General features: G+C 49.1%; 3 protein-coding genes across 7 annotated transcripts in view; 2 read left to right on the top strand and 1 right to left on the bottom strand.

Annotated features, from left to right (window-relative positions):
* Positions 1-4,704: 4,704 nt before the first annotated feature.
* TNFAIP8L2 (TNF alpha induced protein 8 like 2) lies at positions 4,705-8,066 on the top strand. Of its 3 annotated transcripts, none has more exons than XM_032267512.1 (2): positions 4,705-4,952; positions 6,971-8,066. In XM_032267512.1, exon 2 carries the CDS (start codon positions 7,026-7,028, stop codon positions 7,578-7,580), a length of 555 nt encoding a protein of 184 aa, XP_032123403.1. In that variant the 5' UTR covers positions 4,705-4,952; positions 6,971-7,025; the 3' UTR covers positions 7,581-8,066. The 3 variants fall into 3 exon arrangements, with proteins under 3 accessions (XP_032123403.1, XP_032123401.1, XP_032123402.1); XM_032267510.1 differs by having other exon boundaries at positions 4,737-4,952; positions 6,994-8,066; XM_032267511.1 differs by lacking the exon at positions 4,705-4,952 and adding an exon at positions 4,965-5,766 and having other exon boundaries at positions 6,994-8,066.
* LYSMD1 (LysM domain containing 1) lies at positions 8,065-16,279 on the bottom strand. Of its 3 annotated transcripts, none has more exons than XM_032267508.1 (4): positions 15,897-16,279; positions 15,425-15,613; positions 9,738-10,102; positions 8,484-9,330 (listed from the first exon to the last, which is right to left on the bottom strand). In XM_032267508.1, exons 2-4 carry the CDS (start codon positions 15,602-15,604, stop codon positions 9,192-9,194), a joined length of 684 nt encoding a protein of 227 aa, XP_032123399.1. In that variant the 5' UTR covers positions 15,605-15,613; positions 15,897-16,279; the 3' UTR covers positions 8,484-9,191. The 3 variants fall into 3 exon arrangements, with proteins under 3 accessions (XP_032123398.1, XP_032123399.1, XP_032123400.1); XM_032267509.1 differs by having other exon boundaries at positions 16,039-16,279; XM_032267507.1 differs by having other exon boundaries at positions 8,065-9,330; positions 15,425-16,277.
* Positions 16,280-16,351: 72 nt separating this feature from the next.
* Positions 16,352-20,426, top strand: part of LOC116542523 (sodium channel modifier 1) — a 4,855-nt gene continuing 780 nt past the window's right edge. Inside the window, exons 1-6 of the mRNA XM_032267504.1 lie at positions 16,352-16,530; positions 16,796-16,866; positions 17,255-17,343; positions 17,758-17,855; positions 17,963-18,051; positions 20,000-20,194. Of these exons, the coding sequence (XP_032123395.1) occupies positions 16,480-16,530; positions 16,796-16,866; positions 17,255-17,343; positions 17,758-17,855; positions 17,963-18,051; positions 20,000-20,194 (593 nt within the window). The 5' untranslated portion in view covers positions 16,352-16,479. The remainder of the gene's footprint in view (positions 16,531-16,795; positions 16,867-17,254; positions 17,344-17,757; positions 17,856-17,962; positions 18,052-19,999; positions 20,195-20,426) is intronic.

The following is a 20,426-nucleotide window of genomic DNA, read 5'->3' as shown; positions in this document are numbered from 1 at the left end:
AAAAAAAAAAAAAAAAAAAAAAAGAAAAAGAAAGAAAGAAAGAAAGAGAGAGAGAGAAAGAAGAGAAAAGAGAAAAGAAAAGAAAAGAAAGCACAGACAAGAGTTGAAGCTGGCTCACACCTGTAATCCCAGCACTTTGGGAGCCCAGATGAGCAGATACTTGAGGCCAGGAGTTTGAGACCAGCCTGGCCAGCATGGTGAAACCCTGTCTCCACTAAAAATTCAAAAATTAGCCAGGTGTGGTAGTAGGTGCTGATTTAATCTCGGCTGAAGCAGGAGAATCACTTGAACCTGGGAGGCAGAGATTGCAGTGAGCCAAGATCATGCCACTGCACTCTAGCCCTGGGTGGCAGGAACAGAGCAAGACTCTGTCTCAAAAAAAAAAAAAAAAAAAGAAAGAAAGAAAAGAAAAAAAGTTTGAAGCTGGAGAGGAAAACAGGTAAAGACTAGTAGCAGAATCCTGAATTCAGAAGTTATTACTGTATTTGCATCTTCTTGTATTTTTAGTCCCTTTTTTCTTGTTTTTCAACTAGATTATACATTGTTACAAAAAAACCTTTTGTTTTTCCTGTGATTTTGGTAGTGCTGCCTATTCTTGTCCCCAGAGTGTGCGTTCAGGTTGATAGACCATACAGAAGTAGAATGCTGCCATATTCACCATGGGGCTGACATCAGTACCTCATGACCTCGTGAGGTCATTACCAGATAAAACATGCTTCAGAACCTCGGGTCCTCATTCTGGCACTTGCTAGCTCTGTAACTTGGGGACAGGTTATTTAACCTCTTTACACCTCAGGATTTTTTTCCCACCAGCAAAAAGGATATAGTGACGTTAATTCATAAGGATGTTGTGAGGATTGAGATATTTATAAAACATCTAGCAGAATGCACCCAACAAGTGCTAGCTCCCTTTTTCACTTCTACTTCCCTCCCCTGAACTCAGCCCATTCTTTTCCATCTGCCCCTACACCTTTATAACCATTCCCTCTCTTTTGCATTTTATTATATTTTTATTTTTGAGATGGAGTCTTACTCTGCTGCCCAGGCTGGAGTGCAGTGGCTCAGTCTTGGCTCACCATAACCTCTGCCTCCCAGGTTGAAACAATTCCGCCTCAGCCTCCTGAGTAGCTGGGACTACAGGTGTGCACCACCATGCCCAGCTAATTTTTTGTATTTTTAGTAGAGATAGGGTTTCACCATGTTGGCCAGGTTGGTCTTGAGCTCCTGACTTCAAGCATCCACCTGCCTCAGCCTCCCAAAGTGTTGGGATTATAGATGTGAACCACCGTGCCCAGCCTCCTTGGCATTTTTTTTTTTTTTTTTTTTTGAGATGGAGTCTCACCCTGTTGCCCAGGCTGGATTGCAATGGTGCTATCTTGGCTCACTGCAACCTCCTCCTCCCAGGTTCAAGCAATTCTCCTGCCTCAGCCTCCCAAGTAGCTGGGATTACAGGTGAGCACCACCATGCCCAGCTAATTTATTGTATCTGTAGTAGAGATGAGGTTTCACCATTTTGGACAGGCTGGTCTCGAACTCCTGACCTCGTGATCCATCTACCTCAGCCTCCCAAAGTACTGGGATTACAGGCATGAGCCACTGCTCCTGGCTGACATTTTCTAAGCCGCCCTCTCCACTGGTTCCTTTCTTTCAGCCTAGAAATGCACACAAGTGAAAGCTAAAAATAGTCCCTCTCTTAGGCCGAGCACAGTGTCTCATGCCTGTAATCCCGGCACTTTGGGAGGCCAAGTAGGGCAGATCACTTGAGGTCATGAGTTTGAGACCAGCTTGGGCAACATGGCAAAACCTGAATCTACAAAAAATGCAAAAATTACATGGGCATGGTGGTGCATGCCTGTATTCCCAGGTACTCTGGAAGCTGAGATGGGAGGATCATTTGAACCCGGAGGTGGAGGTTGCAGTGAGCCGAGATCACACCACCACATTTCAGCTTGGGCAATAGAGTGAGACTGTGCCTCAAAAAAAGAAAAAAAAAAGTCCCTCTCTTAATGCAGCCCTCCATCCCCTTAGGCTTTCTCTTTGCCACCAAACTCTTCAAAAGAGTTGTTAACATTTTCAAATTCAAGTTGTATCCAGGACCCTCAGCTCTGGACAGTGGAGTGCTGAAGAGAGGTGGGAATAAGAAAGGCACCACAACCCAGCCGCCGTCTCCAAACAACCAGTGATTCTGGTTACGTCAGCGGTATGCTACTTCTGAATTTCAATTTACTCTTCGACTTTTCACAACCAATCAACTTTCTACTCCTTTCCCTTCTTTTAGAACTTTCTTGTAAAATCTTCAAATCCCAACCTGGGTCGAGTGACAGGGTGAGACCCTGTCTCTAAAAATAAAAACTCTTTTCTTGTCCAGAAGTGGTGGCTCAAGCCTGTAATCCCAGCACTTTCGGAGGCTGAGGCAGGCAGATCACTTGAGGTCAGGGGTTCAAGACCAGCCTGGCCAACAAGGTGAAAACCCATCTCTAAAAAAAACCACACACAACTCTTTTCTCAGCTGAATTTTATTGCACATCTAACTTGTTCCCACTGAGCTAATTATTTCACTTCCTTGATCAAATACCTTAAGTGTCTCCTTACTACCTACAGGAAAAGTCTGTACTCTGGAGCAATTTTTTTTTTTGTTGTTGTTGTTTGAAACACAGTTTTGCTTGTTGTCCATGTTGGAGTGCAATGGCGCGATCTTGGCTCACTGCAATCTCCGCCTCCTGGGTTCAAGCAATTCTCCTGCCTCAGCCTCCTGAGTCGCTGGGATTACAGGCATACACCAGCACACCCTGCTAATTTTGTATTTTTAGTAGAAATGGGGTTTCTCCATGTTGGTCAGGCTGGTCTTGAACTCCCAACCTCAGGAGATCCACCTGCCTCAGCCTCCCAAAGTGCTGGAATTACAGGTGTGAGCCACCGAGCCCAGCCTGGAGCAACTCTTTCCCCCCCAATTGGTGAAGATTGTTTTTCATGGAGCAACCTTTTTCCTTCTTCACTTATCTACACTCCAGACATAAATCGCCACTTCCTCAGAGTGTCCTGTATTGTTTTTTCCTGTATGTGCTTATGCTGCCCCCATCATCTGAGACTTCTTCCCCATCTCTGGCTACTAAAAGTAGTTGAATCTATCTTTCCAAGTCTACCTCTTCAGCCCTATCATAATTAAGCTTCTTTATTCTCATAATTCTTTAACTCTCTATTAAAGTTAATGGAATTGTTTGACTAGTATTACTGTTATTTATGCTTAAGCTTCTGTCCCTGGCCAGATTCCCTGTAAGATTCTTGATGGTAAGTATTTTTGTCTCATTCAACAACTATGACTTCCAGGATTGGTGCGGGTGGCTCACGCCTGTAATCACCACACTTTGGGAGGCCAAGATGGGAGTATTGATTGAGTCCAGAAGTTCAGCCTGGGCAACATAGTGAGACCCTCCTCTCTACAAAAAAAAAAAAAAAAAAAAAAAAAAAGAAAGAAAGAAAGAAAAAAAGAAAAGAAAAGAAAATTAAAGAAAGAAAAAAAAAGAAAGGCTTGGTGGTATGCGCCTCTGGTCCCAGCTACTTGGGAGGCTGAGGTAGGAAGATCGGGCCGAGGAGGTCAAGGCTGCAGTCAGCTGTGATGATGCCACTGCACTTCAGCCTTGGTGGCAGAGCGAGACCCTATCCCAAAAACAAAGCAACAAACAAACAAAACCCAACTGTGGCTTCCGCTCATTTTTGTATTCCTTTAGCAACTACAAAGCTCAATAGTCCCTGCCAGGTGAGGTGGCTCACACCTGTAATCCCAGCACTCTGGGAGGCTGAGGTGGGTGCATCACCTGAGGTCAGGAGTTCGAGACCAGCCTGGCCAACATAGTGAAACCCCGTCTCTATTAAAAATATAAAATTTAGCCGGGCGTGGTTGTGTGCACCTGTAATTGCAGCTACTTGGGAAGCCAAGGCAGGAGAATCACTTGAACCCAAGAGGTGGAGGTTGCAGTGAGCCGAGATCATGCCATTGCACTCTAGCCTGGGCAACAAGAGCAAAACTCCATCTCAAAAAAAAAAAAAAAAAAAAAATGCTGGGCTCGGTGGCTCACACCTGTAATGCTAGCACTTTGGGTGGCCGAGGCAGGTGGATTGCCTGAGCTCAGGAGTTCAAGACCAGCCTGGGCTATACAATGAAACCCCGTCTCTACTAAAATACAAAAACTTAGCCGAGTGTGGTGGTGTGTGCCTCTAGTCCCAGCTATTCAGGAGGCTGGGACAGGAGAATCGCTTGAACCCACGAGGCAGAAGTTGCAGTGAGCCAAGATCGCACCATTGCACTCTAGCCTGGGCCACCATGCAAGACTCCCTCTAAAAAAATAAAAAACCTCAGTAGGCTTGTTCCTCTAGGCTACTAGGCTAGTGATTCAGTGCTGTGCTGACACCTGCTGGTCACCTGTGGTTCAGCAGCCCTGGTCCCCACACCTTCCTTCCTTCAGCATTAAGCGTTGTGGCAGTCTGTGCCCTTACCTGCCAGGCGCTGGAATAATATATTAAATACTTTCCCCACAGCACCACCTTTCAATCTTCAGAACTTTTCCACCTGACTCCCTACCCCAGAAATCTGGACTTTACATCCTTCCCAGTACCGTAGAAATATATAAGGACAGGATCTCCAGAAACTGGGCAGCAAGAAAAGAAAGAAGCAATTTGAGAGTGGAGGATGCAAATCCCTTTCCCCGCTTCAAAAACTCAAAGCTGCTTCGCACAGAATTCCACTCTTTTTTATCTTTGTCTGATTTCTAGGTTGTTCTTGGGCCATAGGCCTTTTTGGTGACAGTAGCGATGAACCGGAGGTTGAGCAGAGAGTAGGTAGGCGGGGCTCAAGGGGTGGGGCCAAGCCAAAGGGCTCTCACACTAAGTGAAGCTTCTCCATTCTGCCAGCTTTCCGGGAACATCCAAGGCAAGACTGGCATCCAGCACAGCAGGTGAGGGACTGGCAGTGACAGAAGGGTAGGCTTTGGGGAAAATGGTGGCTGAGGAGTCTCCAGCTCTTTCATTCTTAGATTTTCATATTGTGAATCACTCGCTGGTACCATTCTTGGGTCCTTTGTAGAGCCTAGCTTAGTTCTTCTGGGGCCAAGGCAGCCTCAGAAAGACCTGGTTTGGAATGGGATGGGGTAGGGGCAGGGCTGAGGGATGCAGGTGGATATGGGTGTGTGAGAAATGCAAGGAAATCTCCGGAGACACGGAAATAGACAGATAAGGGCCAGAGGGAGAGCATGGCCAGGCCAGAGGATCATAGGGAAGACCCAGATAAGAGAAAAAGGGAGGCTGAAGCGGGGCGAGAGGGAGAGGACAGCAGACCAAATGTGAGATGGCAGTGGGGGCAATGGAGATCTGGGTAACAGGAAGGCCAAGGAGGAAGGAAGGCTCACATGGAGCAATCTCCTCTTCCGGCTTGGGAGCGTGGTCCAGAAAGCCCCAAGATGAGCTGGGAGCAAAGCAAGGTTCAGGTTTCCACTGGAAGGATTCAGCTGGGGAAGAAACCCCCTCAATCCCACCTCCCCTGCCTCTTCAGACTCCCATTTTGGTTTGGGGGAGAGGGTGAGGCTGCTCCTCACTGCGGTCACAGCCACATCCTGCAGAGCAGGGGAGGGGGAAGTAAGAAGCAAAACAACCAGAACCACAGGCGAAGACCATGGGGAGAGAACCCTGGACACACGAAGCTGATACGCCGCCGAGAGGGTCCTGAGTTCAGTGCAGCAGAAGGCTCAGACTCTCAGGACTGTCTGCCTTGAGGTGCTTGTTTCTCGTGCTGCCTCAGTGTCCTTTAACCACACTGGGAGCATTCCCGGGAAGACGGTTTCTCTGGATTATTTGGTTTGAAGCCCATCTTTATCATTTACTAGTGACTTTGGCCAAATTACTAAATTTCTCTTAGCTTCAGTTTTCTCATTGCAAAATGGGGACACCTTTCTTAACCTTATAGAGGGCTGGGAAGACTAAGATGATTGACATAAAGCACTTGGCACATAGTAGGTTCTCAGTAAATGTTAGTTGTTATTCTTATTAGGATTCCTGGGATGCTTATGCTTCTTACTTCTTCAAAGGCAGTTCAGGACACTAGCTGCCACTTGGCTTGGGGACCAAAACATGAGTTGCATTTGAACTTGGGTAAATTATTTAATATAAGTCTCAGTTTGCTCAGCTATAAAACAAGGACGGTAATATCTATACTACACAGACATATGGCACAGAGTCGGTGTCCAAAAATGGTAGCTGTAAGAATTCTGTCAGGTGGCCGGGCGCGGTGGCTCACGCCTGGAATCCCAGCACTTTGGGAGGCCAAGGCGGGCAGATCAGGAGGTTAGACCATCCTGGCCAACATGGTAAAACCCCATCTCTATTAAAATTAAAAAAAAAAAAAATGCAGGGCGTGGTGGCTCATGCCTGTAATCCTAGCACTTTGGGAGGCCGGGGTGGGTGGATCACCTGAGGTCAGGAGTTCAAGACCAGCCTGGCCATCATGGTGAAACCCCATCTTAGAAAAAAAAAATTAGCCAGTTGTGGTGGTGCACACCTGTAGTCCCAGCTACTTGGGAGGCAGAGGTAGGGGAATTGCTTGAACCTGGGAGGTGGAGGTTGCAGTGAGCTGAGATTGTGCCACTGCTCTCCAGCCTGGTGACAGAGCAAGACTCTATCACAAAAAAAAGCAAAAAAAAAGAATACCTATTTTCACTGCAGCAGCAACACCCTACTTCCCCTTGAGATGTAACTGGTGCTGGGCTAGCCTCCCGTGTGCCCACATTCCTCCAGCTGTCGCCACTCCCCTGGGCTGTTTTGGAGTCAAGATTTCCTACAGCACTAAGGGGAAAAAGCAGGAGCAAGGCATGGAGGACTGAGGGGTCCCGGGGGGCAGCGGGGAGGATGCCAAAGATGATGATGATGACATGGAAACTGAAGAAGCAACAGAAAGGGGAAAAGCCATTTCTCTCTTTCTAAGGAAGCCTGTGGCCTTTCTTCTAGTGACTGACCACACCCCCCGCTCTCCAGGACCCATGGAGTCCTTCAGCTCGAAGAGTCTGGCACTGCAAGCAGAGAAGAAGCTGCTGAGTAAGATGGCGGGTCGGTCTGTGGCTCATCTCTTCATAGATGAGACGAGCAGTGAGGTGCTGGACGAGCTGTACCGTGTGTCCAAGGAGTACACGCACAGCCGGCCCCAGGCCCAGCGCGTCATCAAGGACCTGATCAAGGTGGCCGTCAAGGTGGCTGTGCTGCACCGCAATGGCTCCTTTGGCCCCAGCGAGCTGGCCCTGGCTACGCGCTTTCGCCAGAAGCTGCGGCAGGGTGCCATGACGGCGCTTAGCTTTGGCGAGGTGGACTTCACCTTCGAGGCCGCGGTGCTGGCTGGCCTGCTGGCCGAGTGCCGGGACGCGCTGCTGGAGTTAGTGGAGCGCCACCTCACGCCCAAGTCACACGGCCGCATCCGCCACGTGTTCGATCACTTCTCCGACCCCGGCCTGCTCACGGCCCTCTACGGGCCTGACTTCACTCAGCACCTCGGCAAGATCTGCGACGGGCTGAGGAAGATGCTGGATGAGGGGAAGCTCTGAGAGCCCGAACCCAGTGCATGCCACCGTGGCAAAGCGGCTGACTGAGACACGAGTGGGCTTCCTAACCCCGCTCCTCCGGCACTAACGCTTCTCCGTCCTCAGGCTTCATTCCTTCCCCAGAGCGCTCCTGACTCTGAGACCAGCCCGCCCCCAAGCTGCGGGTGGAGAAGGCGCGGCGCGGAGGGGCGAGGCCTCTGTCCCTCTCCAGCCCCAGGACAGGAAACAGAGCCGCCTGAAAAAGGTGAAGTGAAACTTGGATCTGTATTTCTCCCATGAGGGACTTCTGAAACAGGGAAGCCCCCTCCCATGTGAACCGAGGAAAGGAGGCACAGGCCATGTAACCCCTTTGGGGACACTAAAGACAGAAGAGGGGAAGGTGGCCTTAGAGACAGAGCCGGGACAGATGCCAGAGGCGCTGCTGCCGTGAGGAGGAAGGGGCCAGGGCCAGGGAGCCTCTCACAGGGGAAATAAAACGACTAAAATATGCACAGGGCTCAGTGTTTAATCTCCCCAGCTTCTCACACCTTATAATCATCGCAGAAGAAAGGAGGTGTAGAAACACAAACACCACTTAGCTCGCCTCTCATCATTTCCAAACGGGAGACTGAGGCAGATTTCCATTATGATTGAGGTTCCCTTGCCTACTTCTGTTTAAGAAACAAACAAAACAACGGTACCATAGATCAGTGCTACAAATGGCAAATAAATACGCAGTGAGGAGGAAGCACAGGCAGAGGGCTCTGGGCGGGGGGTGGGACAAAGCGACTCCCACAACTGGCTTCCTCTTCCAACCCCAAGGAAAGCCTTCTTCCACCCGTTCCCCCGACCACAGGCTGAGAACAGGGCAGAAGGGTGAACTGGTAGGATGCAGCATTCAGGTCCCCACAGTGCTGCTTTTTCTAAGAGTCAAGAGTTGTGAAAAAGTTACAGGGAATTGATGAGTCAAGACTGAGCCCATTCAACAGGAATGGGGTACCAAAAAAAAAACAACTCAGCCCAAATATATGGCTTTGAGATTGGAGAAAAGGCCGGCAGTCATCATTCTCTGTGGGGGGCGGGATCACTGACTGCCTCATCCTCAGTAACAGTCTGGCTAACAAGGCGGGGAAGGTGGAGAACCAGCAGTCACTGGCTCACTATGCCCGGATTCTCCTCACCACAGGGCTACAGAGATTCCATTTTTCAGCTCAGAGTGGGAAGGCATAAAATATAGCAAATAAATACTACTTCAATATAGCACCGAATAAATTATGTCACATAGTTGGAGACGAGGAGGAAGCTGAGGGGGAGTCTCTGCTTCCCTGTTCTACGGCCGGGGAATGGTAAAAAGGATAGGAAAGGCAACAGGGATATAAAAAGAGCCATCTGAGTCTAAAGGACTCAACTCTAGATTCAGCCCAAGAACTGGGAAAGGTCCAGTCCCCATTCCCTAATCTTGCCAACAAAATTGCCCCAGGCCAAGGAATTTTTGGCAGACAAAGAGGCTGGGGAAGGTGGCTGGAGTGGAGGGAGGCAGGCTGGTAAGCCATGGTCTTGAGCCTCACCTCGGGCTCCTCTCCCCCTGAAGTTTCTCCTTCAACATGTTGCTTCTCTCAGTCAGTTCTGGGGACATCAGAGTTTGAAGATCTCATCCTCCTGGTCCCGTAGCGTCCGGGTCCGAGAGGTACGGGTCAGCGGCACGGGACCTAGGACTGCTCGTTGCTGCATCCGAGGGGAGCTCAGGAGGGGACCTGCATCCTCCCCGGGTACCCTGCAGGGGAGGAAATGGGGGAGAGTGACAGATCAAGGGAAGCGCCTGAGAATGGCCAAGCGAGAGGTACATGGGCAGCTGTCTTCTCATACATAAGCTGGTTGCTCCAAAAGAGTCCCTATACCCTCTAGATAAATCCTAACCAACCCTAATGCTCCTTCATGGATGATCAGAGCAGTGAAAACAGTTAACTGTCTGACTCCGATAAGAACACAGAACCCGGTTTCCCACTGCCTCTAGCCATTCCAGCAGCCTTCACCTCTGTTCGCTGTCTCGGAGCCACACGGGGAAACGGTGTCACCTTGCCTTTGTTGGCACTCTGCTGACTTCTTGTGTTTGTGGTTATCTAAGACTGGAAGAATGGAGGAGTCTAGGGAGGAACTTAAAAAGAACCATTCAAGACTCACCCACTTGGCCCTTTCTTGAGCTTCTGGGCAGCAGCCTTCTTGGACAGGCTGATCTGTGAATCAAGCTTCTTAAGGAAATCAGAGGCAGAGAGGTCATGGACGGGTGTGGGGGCTTCCTGGCCAGGTGTGGGGAGGACTGCTCCATTGGCACGTGCTGCTCCTGTCTCTTCCTTCTTCCTCTCAGTTGAGTGTGGCCAAACTTGATCGTTACTTGGCTGTACTTCCTCCTCTCCATCTTTCTCCTCCTCAGAATCCAAACCATTGAACAGGTCTCTGGGCTCTGTCAGGATGGGGATGTAGAGGGTTTTCTTCAGGAAGATGGAGTCGTTAGTATAAAGGCGGTTTGCACGTTTAATCTGCTCCATCTTTAAAAAAAAAAGTCACCAAAATTAAGGACAGTAATAATGATTAATCTTACATTGCATCTAGAGCTTTTTGAAGTGATCGTACAGAGTCTTTGACTCCGTAACAACCAAGCTAAAGTACAAAAGCTGATGTCATTTCTATTTTATAGATGAGTGATTTTCATACTTTTTGGTCTTAGGGCCCCCTTACATTTAAAAAAATTATTGTGCAGGCCGGGCATGATGGCTCACGCCTGTAATCCCAGCACTTTGGGAGGCTGAGGCGGGTGGATCACAAGGTCAGGAGTTTGAGACCAGCCTGGCCAACACAGTGAAATCCCATCTCTACTAAAAATACAAAAATTAGCTGGACATGGTGATGCGTGCCTGTAGTCCCAGCTACTTGGGAGTCTGCAATAGGAGAATCGTTTGAATCCGGAAGGCGGAGATTGTGGTGAGCTGAGATCATGCCACTGTATTCCAGCCTGGGCAACAGAGCGAGACTGCACCTCGAAAACAAAAATTATTGAGCAAGCTAGGCGCAATGTCTGATGCCTGTAATCCCAGCTACTCGGGAAGCTGAGGCGGGAGGATTGCTTGAGCCCAGGAATTAGAGTCCAGCTTGAGCAACATAGTGAGACACCATTTCTAAAAATAAAAAATAAACAAATAAAAATGAGGGAACTGAGGCTCAGAGAGGTTAAACTACTTGCCTAAAATTATCCAGCAAGTTAATGACACAGCTAGAATGTCAGTCCACTACTTCTGGGAATGCTTTTCACACTATACTATTTTTTTTTGAGATAGAGTTTCACTCTTGTTGCCCAGGCTGGAGTGCAATGGAGATCTCAGCTCACTGCAACCTCCACCTCCCGGGTTCAAGCAATTCTCCTGCCTCAGTCTCCCAAGTAGCTGGGATTACAGGCACGCGCCATCACACCCGGCTAATATATTTTTAGAGATGGGGTTTCACTATGTTAGTCAGGCTGGTCTCGAACTCCTGACCTCCGGTAATCCGCCCACCTTGGCCTCCCAAAATGCTGGGATTACCTGTATTAGCCACCACGCCCAGCCCACACTATCCCATTAACAGTTTCATTAATAACTTTTTTTTTTTAGATGGAGCCTCACTCCTGTCCCACAGGCTGGAGTACAGTGGCGCAATCTCGGCTCACTGCAAACTCCACCTCCTGGGTTCAAGCGATTCTCCTTCCTCAGCCTCCCAAGTAGCTGGGATTACCGGTGTGAGCCACCATACCTGGGTAACTATTGCATTTTTAGTAGAAACGGGGTCTTGCCATGTTGGCCAGGCTCAAACCCCTGATCGCAGGTGATCCACCTGCCTCAGCCTCCCAAAGTGCTAGGATTACAGGCGTGAGCAACCGCACCCGGCCACATTAATAAATATTTATTTTGACCTATTTATTCATCACTGGACATAGTGACTGGCCTCACCATCTATCTGCCTGGCCTCCCAAGGTAGAAATATCAGTGTCATCCTTAACTAATACTTTTCTTCCATCACTTTACCAAGTGATCAACGAAACTGCTTCAAAAATCTCCCTCACGGCCAGGCGCAGTGGCTCAAGCCTGTAATCCTAGCACTTTGGGAGGCCGAGGCGGGTGGATCACGAGGTCAAGAGATCGAGACCATCCTGGTCAACATGGTGAAACCCCGTCTCTACTAAAAATACAAAAAATTAGCTGGGCATGGTGGTACGTGCCTGTAATCCCAGCTACTCAGGAGGCGAGGCAGGAGAATTGCCTGAACCCAGGAGGCGGAGGTTGTGGTGAGCCGAGATCGCGCCATTGCACTCCAGCCTGGGTAACATGAGTGAAACTCCGTCTCAAAAAAAAAAAAAAAATCTCTCTCACATCTGGTCTTATCTTCAGGTCTACTGCCAAACATTTAAAATAGACCCTTGGCCGGGCGCGGTGGCTCAAGCCTGTAATCCCAGCACTTTGGGAGGCCGAGGCGGGTGGATCATGAGGTCAAGAGATCAAGACCATCCTGGTCAACATGGTGAAACCCCGTCTCTACTAAAACTACAAGAAATTAGCTGGGCATGGTGGCGCGTGCCTGTAGTCCCAGCTACTCAGGAGGCTGAGGCAGGAGAATTGCCTGAACCCGGGAGGTGGAGGTTGTGGTGAGCCGAGATCGCGCCATTGCACTCCAGCCTGGGCAACAAGAGCGAAACTCCGTCTCAAAAAAAAAAAAAAAAAAAATAGACCCTCAGTACTTCTCATTTGAAGTTACTGCAACAGTTTAACTGGCCTTCCTTGCTCTATTCTTTTTTTTTTTTTTGAGATGGAGTGTCGCTCTGTTGCCCAGACTGGAGTGCAATGGTGAGATCTCGGCTCACTGCAACCTCTGCCTCCCGGGTTCAAGCAATTCCCCTGCCTCAGCCTCCCGAGTAGCTGGGATCACAGGTGCATGCCACCTCGCCCGGCTATCTTCTTCTTTTTTTTTTTTTTAAGACGGAGCTTCGCTCTTGTTGCTCAGGCTAGAGTGCAGTGGCCCGATCTCGGCTCTCACCACAACCTCCACCCCCCAGGTTCAGGCGATTTGCCTGCCTCAGCCTCCCGAGTAGCTGGGACTGCCCAGCTAATTTTGTATTTTTAGTAGAGATGGGGTTTTTCCATGTTGGTCAGGCTGGTCTTGAACTCCCGACCTCAAGTGATTTGCCTGCCTTGGCCTCCCAAAGTGCTGGGGTTACAAGCGTGAGCCACTGCGCCCGGCCCCTCATTCTAATTCTATTCATTCTTCTCTTGGCATCTATTTTTCTGAAAAAATAAATCTGATTAACCCACTACCCTGCTTCTAAATCCCCTATGCCTCCTCATTGGCTAAAAGATAAAAACGAAATTAGCATTCACGGGCTGTCTCAATCCGGCTCTCAAAGGAAATGTCTGGATTAATATTCCTCTGCCACCTATACATTTTGCTATCCTGAATTTTTTATTTTTCTTTGAACATTCCGTGATCTTTTTCACACTTTATTCACGCTGTTACTTTTGCCTGAAATGGTCTCGTCCCCCCCCCCCCCCCCCCCCCACTATCCCATTCTCTGCTTGGAAAACGTCTATTCATCAACTATCACTCCCTTTGTGCTACCTTCTTCAGGGCTCCCAATGCATACTGTAAATATCGCTATAAGAATACATACCCTACTATATTGTTCACCTCTCTAAATATGTGCTTTGCCTAAACCCTATGAGTCCTTTAAGGGCAAAGATTGTGACTTGCTGTCTCTGTATCCCCAGTCAGTCATTAGCATCCTACAGACCTTGACACATAGTAGGGGCTCATTAATGCTTTATAAAAAATTATTTATAATTATCTAATTATAATAATTAGAGATAATGAAATATAGAAACCACAGATATAATACATTAGTTCTTTTCTTTCTTTCCTTCTTTCTTTTCCTTCCTTCCTTCCCTCCCTTCTTTCTTTCCTTCCTTCCTTCCTTTTTCCCTTCTCTTTCCCTTTCTTTCTCTCGCTCTTTCTTTTCTTTTCTTTCTGTCACCCAGGCTGGAGTACAGTGGTACCACCTCAGCTCACTGCAACCTCTGCCTCCTGGGCTCAACTGATCCTCTGCTTCAGCCTCCCCAATACCTGGGATTACAGGCATATACCACCACGCTGGGCTAATTTTTGCATTTTTTTTGTAGAGATGGGGTTTCACCATGTTGCCCAGGCTGGTCCTGTACTCCTGAGCTCAAGTGATCCACCCACCTCAGCCTCGCAAAGTGCTGGGATTACAGGCATGAGCCACCACGCCTGGCCCACCCCAGCTCCTTTCCAACTAAAACTTAATCTTTTCTGATTTCCTGTCCCTTTTTTTTTTTTAAACAGAGTCCTGCTCTGTTGCCTAGGCTGGAATGCTGGAGTGTAGTGATGGGATCTTAGCTCATTGCAACCTCCAGCTCCCAGGTTCAAGCAATTCTCCTGCCTCAGCCTGCTGAGTAGCTGGGATTACAGGCAAGCACCACTACACCCCGCTAATTTTTGTATTTTTAGTTGAGACAAGGTTTCACCATGTTAGCCAGACTGGTCTTGTACTCATAAACTTAGGTGATCCACCTGTCTCGGCCTCCCAAAGTGCTGGAATTACAGGGGTGAGCAACCGTGCCCAGCCCCTGTTCTCTGTTAATACCTTTACAAACTCACCATATTCTGTCACTTGTAATCATTATTTGTGTCCTTGTCGATTTCTCATTAGGCCATAAATTACAGAGGACAGCAACCATATAGTTTATGTAAGTTTCTATATCCCAGGAAAGTTATCACAGTGCTTTAAATACAGCAAGCATACAAATGTTGGCTAAATTCAACATTTGTTTGTCTGAGATGGAACAAGAAAACAGGGGAGGGGGTAGGGAAAGTAACCTCATCAACTTTAATGATGTACATTTTTACATCTATCAAATTTCCCCCGTGCATGACCTGATATACTTGGTGTAGAGAGTACCTCTTTTGCACCAAGGAAGCCGCCTTACTGGAAAGAAGGCAGAGGAGGAACCAAGGGCAAGGAGAGGCAGGCACTTTAGGAACTGAGAACTAAAAATCAGCTCTCCATTATTTGCTATAAATGTTTAATCACTCTCAATGTAAAATTTTCTGTGTGGCCTGTAATCCTAGCACTTTGGGGGGGCCGAGGCGGGTGGATCATGAAGTGAGGAGTTCAAGACCAGCCTGGCCAACATGGGGAAACCCTGCCTCTACTAAAAATACAAAAATTAGCCAGGTGTGGCAGCAGGTGCCTGTAATGTAATTCCAGCTTCTCGGAGGCTGAGGCTGACTGAGAATTACTTGAACCCGGGAGGTGGAGGCAGCAGTGTGCCGAGATCCGCCACCGCACTCCAGGCCGGACAACAGAGTGTGACACCGTCTGAAAAAAAAAAAAATTATAGAAAAAAAAAAGCTTCTGTGTGGTTAATAGGGTCAGATAGACCTGTTTGAATCCCAAATCTGACACTCATTATTTGACCTTAGTCAAACTGGTTAATCAATCCAAGTCTCAGTTTCTTCATCTGCCAAAAGGGAACAATAAATGTATACTTGATAGGGATGTGAAGGTGAAATGAGCTGATGTATGTGAAGCCCCCAGCACAGTGTCTGGCATAGTAAAATTGGAGCTGTTCCTCTCCATTGGATTAGTAGGACAGGACTTGTCCCAACTGGGCGGTGCAACACTGTGATGGGAAAACAAAGATAAAGGTAGAACGGGGTGTAACACATTAGGAACATTTCAGGGGAGTTTACCTAGAAGGGCCACTACATTCTTCTCAGGACTAAATCCCTCCTGACTGTTGTCTGCACCCCAATCCTGGAAAACTCACCGTCACCCCATATTTGAGTGCTAGTCCAGCCAGGGTGTCTCCAGGCTCCAAGTGATGCTCCAGGCGTCTCTCCCTCACTGGGGAGCAGGCCGATTGCACCAGGCTTCCATATGAACGAGCCCGGCTCCCTTGAAGAAGTCCTGACCCCCCTGGGGGGTGCTGTCTAGACGGGGAAGCCATCTCTTCACCCTGCCGACAGGTAGGGTTGCAAATGGGGGAGGCCCGGCCGAGACTGAGGGTGACAGGCCTTAAGTCTGGGAATGGATATTCAGGGGATTCCTTTCCCCTTCTCTCTTCCCGTGTCCCCGCCTCCCCGGCACTACGCCACCTGCCCCCTCCCGGTTTCTCCTCCTTCCAAGCTTGTTATCCACAAATCTGTCCCTTGAGTATTCAGTCCCTCCCTGAATCTCTCCCCTGAGCACCCCACCGACTTTGAACTCCCCCACAACGCCTCGCTACATTGACCTCTGACCTTTGAACTCTAGAAATAATCCTCAACACTCTTTCCTCAGTTTGCCCCCAAGTCCGGTAGCCTGGCCTCGGGGGGCTCCCGCATCCCGGGTCTGCCCGGTCCCGGGGTTCGTCTGCTAGGGTCAGAAACAAATCAGGCCCACCCCAGGTGAACTGTCGCCGCAGACGAAGAGCGTGAAGATTGCGAGAGTTTGTAGTACACCTTCCACGCATCAGAGAGGTCACACCCTCACATTTCGGGTCCACATCTAGCTTTTTGTCCCTCCAAACGCCGCAGATCCGCCAAGATGCGAGGGCCTGGATCCAGCTGAGCGGCAAGCTCTTTGAGAAAAGACTTCATTTCCCAAAAGGCTCCGCGTCTGCGGTGTCGCAGGGCACCATAGGAAATGCAGTTCCCTCCGTGCACCAGAGAGTAGATTTCCGGATCGCGCAATGCATGCGTGGAAGTGCATCCCCGGAAGTACGGGGGCCGACAGGAAGAGGCTGAAAACGCAGAAAGAGTTGTCCCACTCTTGCTACGGTGGCCTGGAGGAGTTGAGAAATCGGAACAAGAGAGTTTATGGTTTCTGGGACTCACAGTCGTGATGTCTTTCAAGAGGGAGGGAGACGATTGGAGTCAACTCAATGTGCTCAAAGTAAGCGTGAGCAGAGAGGATCTAGAGCAGCTTCAGTCGCTCTTTGAAGGTTGGGAAGGAGCTTTTTTCATTGCTGTGGTAGCAGCTCGGGGGTGCAGGGGAGAACCAGGCGACTTAGAGCTGGGTAGTGACACCTTTTTCGGTCTGTGCTCGCTGTTCTCCCCAGGGTCCTTATTCCATTTGACTCCTCATTTCTCTCATTTCACTTCCATCCGTCTCTCCTATCTGCTAATGCCGTCCGGATTTCTTCCCCTTCTCCCTGCAGAAAAGAAGAGTCGGGGATCTGCTAGCCAGTTACATCCCAGAGGATGAGGCGCTGATGCTTCGGGATGGGCGGTAAGAGCGAGGAGTGGCCCAAGCCTGAGGGTTCTATGGTTAGAGGCTCAACAAACTTTTTTTTTTCCTTTGAGGTGGAGGTCTCGCTGGGTTGCCCAGGCTGTCCTCAAAATCTAGGGCTCAAGTGATGTTGCTTCCTCAGCGTCGCGAGTAGCTGGGATTACAGGCGGGCGCCACCATGCCCGGCTTCTACAAACTTTTGTTATTAATCAGGACAGCAGAAGTATCTAGGATTCCTTGGCGGGAAGTGAGGATCGGAAGAAGTGGGAATTGGATGACCTGGAGGTGGGCTTTGGAAAGAACTGCTAGGACAGGATGGGACTTACTGTAGGGACTGGCCCAACCCTCTTCCCCTGGACCAGTTATCCTCTTCTCTCCCCCTGCTCAGTTTTGCTTGTGCCATCTGCCCCCATCGACCAGTACTGGACACCCTGGCTATGCTGACTGCCCACCGAGCAGGCAAGAAACATCTATCCAGTAAGTTTGGGGAAAGACAGGGTATGGGGAATAAACCCTCGAAATTTCTGCACACTACTCTTGGTGCTATGCTTTTTTTTTTTTTTTTTTTTTTGAGACGGAGTTTCACTCATGTTACCCAGTCTGGAGTGCAATGGCGCGATCTCGGCTCACCGCAACCTCCGCCTCCTGGGTTCAGGCAATTCTCCTGCCTCAGCCTCCTGAGTAGCTGGGATTACAGGCACGCACCACCATGCCCAGCTAATTTTTTGTATTTTTAGTAGAGACGGGGTTTCACCATGTTGACCAGGATGGTCTCGATCTCTTGACCTCGTGATCCACCCGCCTCGGCCTCCCAAAGTGCTGGGATTACAGGCTTGAGCCACCGCGCCCGGCCGGTGCTATGCTTTTAATCTTGTTTCCCTTTCTCCTCAGGCTTGCAGCTTTTCTATGGCAAGAAGCAGCCGGGAAAGGAGAGGAAGCAGAATCCAAGACATCAGAATGAATTGAGGAGGGAAGAAACCAAAGCTGAGGTAATCAGAGAATGGAGAGTGTATTCTAGTCAAGACCCTGCTGCACACACCAGGCTGAAAGAGAAGAGGGCTGAAGCCTCTGACTCTGTCTCCCATCTCCTTATCAGGCTCCTCTGCTAACCCAGACGCGACTTATCACCCAGAGTGCTCTGCACAGAGCCCCCCATTATAACAGTTGCTGCCGCCGGAAGTACAGGTATGGGAGGGGAAAGCCAGAGGTCAGAAGGCTCAGAAGGAGACAGATGGCTCTAAGAGTTCTCCAATGTGTAGTCTAAGGAACACTGGTGTTCTGGAGATGTTACTTAGTGTTTCAAGAAAAGGAGAATTTTGGCCAGGCACAGTGGCTCATGCCTGTTATCCCAGCATTTTGGGAGGCTGAGGCAGGCAGATCTCTTGAGGTCAGGAGTTCAAGACCAGCCTGGCCAACATGGTGAAACCCCATCTCTACCAAAAATATAAAAAATTAGCTGGGTGTGTGACGTGTGCCTGTAATCCCCAGCTACTCGGGAGGCTGAGACAGGAGAATCGCTTGAACCCAGGAGGCAGAGGTTGCAGTGAGCTGAGATCATGCCAATTCTCTCCAGCCTGGGTGACAGAGTGAGACTCTGTCTTAAAAAAAAAAAAAAAAAAAAAGACAGGGGCTGGGTGTGGTGGCTCTTGCCTGTAATCCCAGCACTTTGGGAGGCTGAGGTGGGTGGATCGCGAGGTCAGGAGATCGAGACCATCCTGGCTAACGTGATGAAACCCTGACTCTACTAAAAATACAGAAAATTAGCCAGGCATGGTGGTGGGCACCTGTAGTCCCAGCTACTCAGGAGGGTGAGACAGGAGAATTGCCTGAACCTGTCGGGAGGGTGAGAGAGGAGAATTGCTTGAACCCAGGAGGTGGAGGTTGCAGTGAGCTGAGATCATGCCACTGCACTCCAGCCTGGGTGACAGAGTAAGACTCGAAAGAAAGAAAGAAAGAGAGAGAGACGGGGAGAGGGAGGGAGGATGTGATTTTTTTTGTTTGTTTTTGGGATAGAGTCTTGCTCTGGAGTGCAGTGGCATAGTCTTGGCTCACTGCAACCTCCATCACCTGGGTTCAAGTGATTCTCCTGCCTCATCCTCTGGAGTAGCTAGAATTACAGGTGCTTGCCACCACGCCCGGCTAATTTTCTGTATTTTTAGTAGAGACGGGGTTTCACCATCTTGACCAGGATGATCTCAATCTCTTAACCTTGTAATCTGCCTGCCTCGGCTTCCCAAAGTGCTGGAATTACGGGCGTGCACCACCGTGCCCAGCCGAATTTTGTGATTTTTAAATAAAGTTTGGGAAATGGCACTTTGTAATTCTACTTGAAGAATAGTAACAGTATATTTTAAGAGCTATACAAAGTCTTTATTTTTATTTATTTATTTATTTATTTTGAAATGGAGTCTTGCTCTGTTGCCCAGGCTGGAGTGTAGTGGCGCGATCTCGGCTCGCTGCAAACTCTGCTTCCTGGGTTCAAGCAATTCTCCTGCCTTTGCCTCCCAAGTAGCTGGGACTACAGGTGTGTGCCACTATGCCCAGCTAATTTTTTGTATTTTTAGTAGAAGCGGGGTTTCACCATATTAGCCAGGATGGTCTCAATATCCTGACCTCATGATCGGCCCTCCTCAGCCTCTCAAAGGGCTGGGATTACAGGCGTGAGCCCCCGCACCCAGGCCAAAGTCTTAAGATTTAAAAAACTTTAGGGCAGGCGGATCACCTGAGTTCAGGAGTTTGAGACCAGCCTGACCAACATGGACAAACCCCATCTCTATTAAAAATACAAAATTAGCCAGGCATGGTGGCGCATAGCTGTAATCCCAGCGACTCAGGAGGCTGAAGCAGGAGAATTGCTTGAACCCAGGAGGCGGAGGTTGTGAAGAGCTGAGATTGCGCCATTGCACTCCAGCCTGGGCAATAAGAGCGAAACTCTGTCTCAAAAAATACTGAAAATGTTTATGCTAGCCTTTCTCAAATTCATGATTCTAAAATCCTTTGTACGCAGAACTTATTAGTATCTTGAGAAGTATAGTTATACAGTTTAAGAAGCGCTGTTTTAAGCGGTTGGGAGTCATAGGAGGGTTGGCCCTTTCAGCCTTACTGCTTTTACAGACTATTCTTCTCTACCTAGACCAGAAGCCCCGGGTCCCTCTGTCTCCCTTTCCCCTATGCCACCCTCAGAGGTCGAACTCCAAAGTGGGAAGATCAGCAGGGAACCTGAACCCGGGGCTGGCCCACAGGCCGAGGAGTCAGCAACTGACTCAGCCCCTGCACCTGTGAGCCCCACGAGAAGACAGGCCCTGAACCATTATCTCACCCTTCGAAGGTTAGTGTGCCTAATCAGTTTCCTCAGATTTTCTTTTCTCCCTCTCCCTCCATTTTTCAAAGCTATTCAATTGAATTTTTCTTTCTTTTTTTTTTTTTTTGAGACGGAGTTTCGCTCTTGTTGCCCAGGCTGGAGTGCAATGGCGCGATCTCGGCTCACCGCAACCTCCGCCTCCTGGGTTCAGGCAATTCTCCTGCCTCAGCCTCCTGAGTAGCTGGGATTACAGGCACGC

Source organism: Sapajus apella, unplaced genomic scaffold (assembly GCF_009761245.1).
Source record: "Sapajus apella isolate SASKATOON/1434 unplaced genomic scaffold, GSC_monkey_1.0 scaffold169, whole genome shotgun sequence".
Lineage (NCBI taxonomy): Eukaryota > Metazoa > Chordata > Mammalia > Primates > Cebidae > Sapajus > Sapajus apella.
This window is presented reverse-complemented; position numbering and strand designations above follow the sequence as displayed.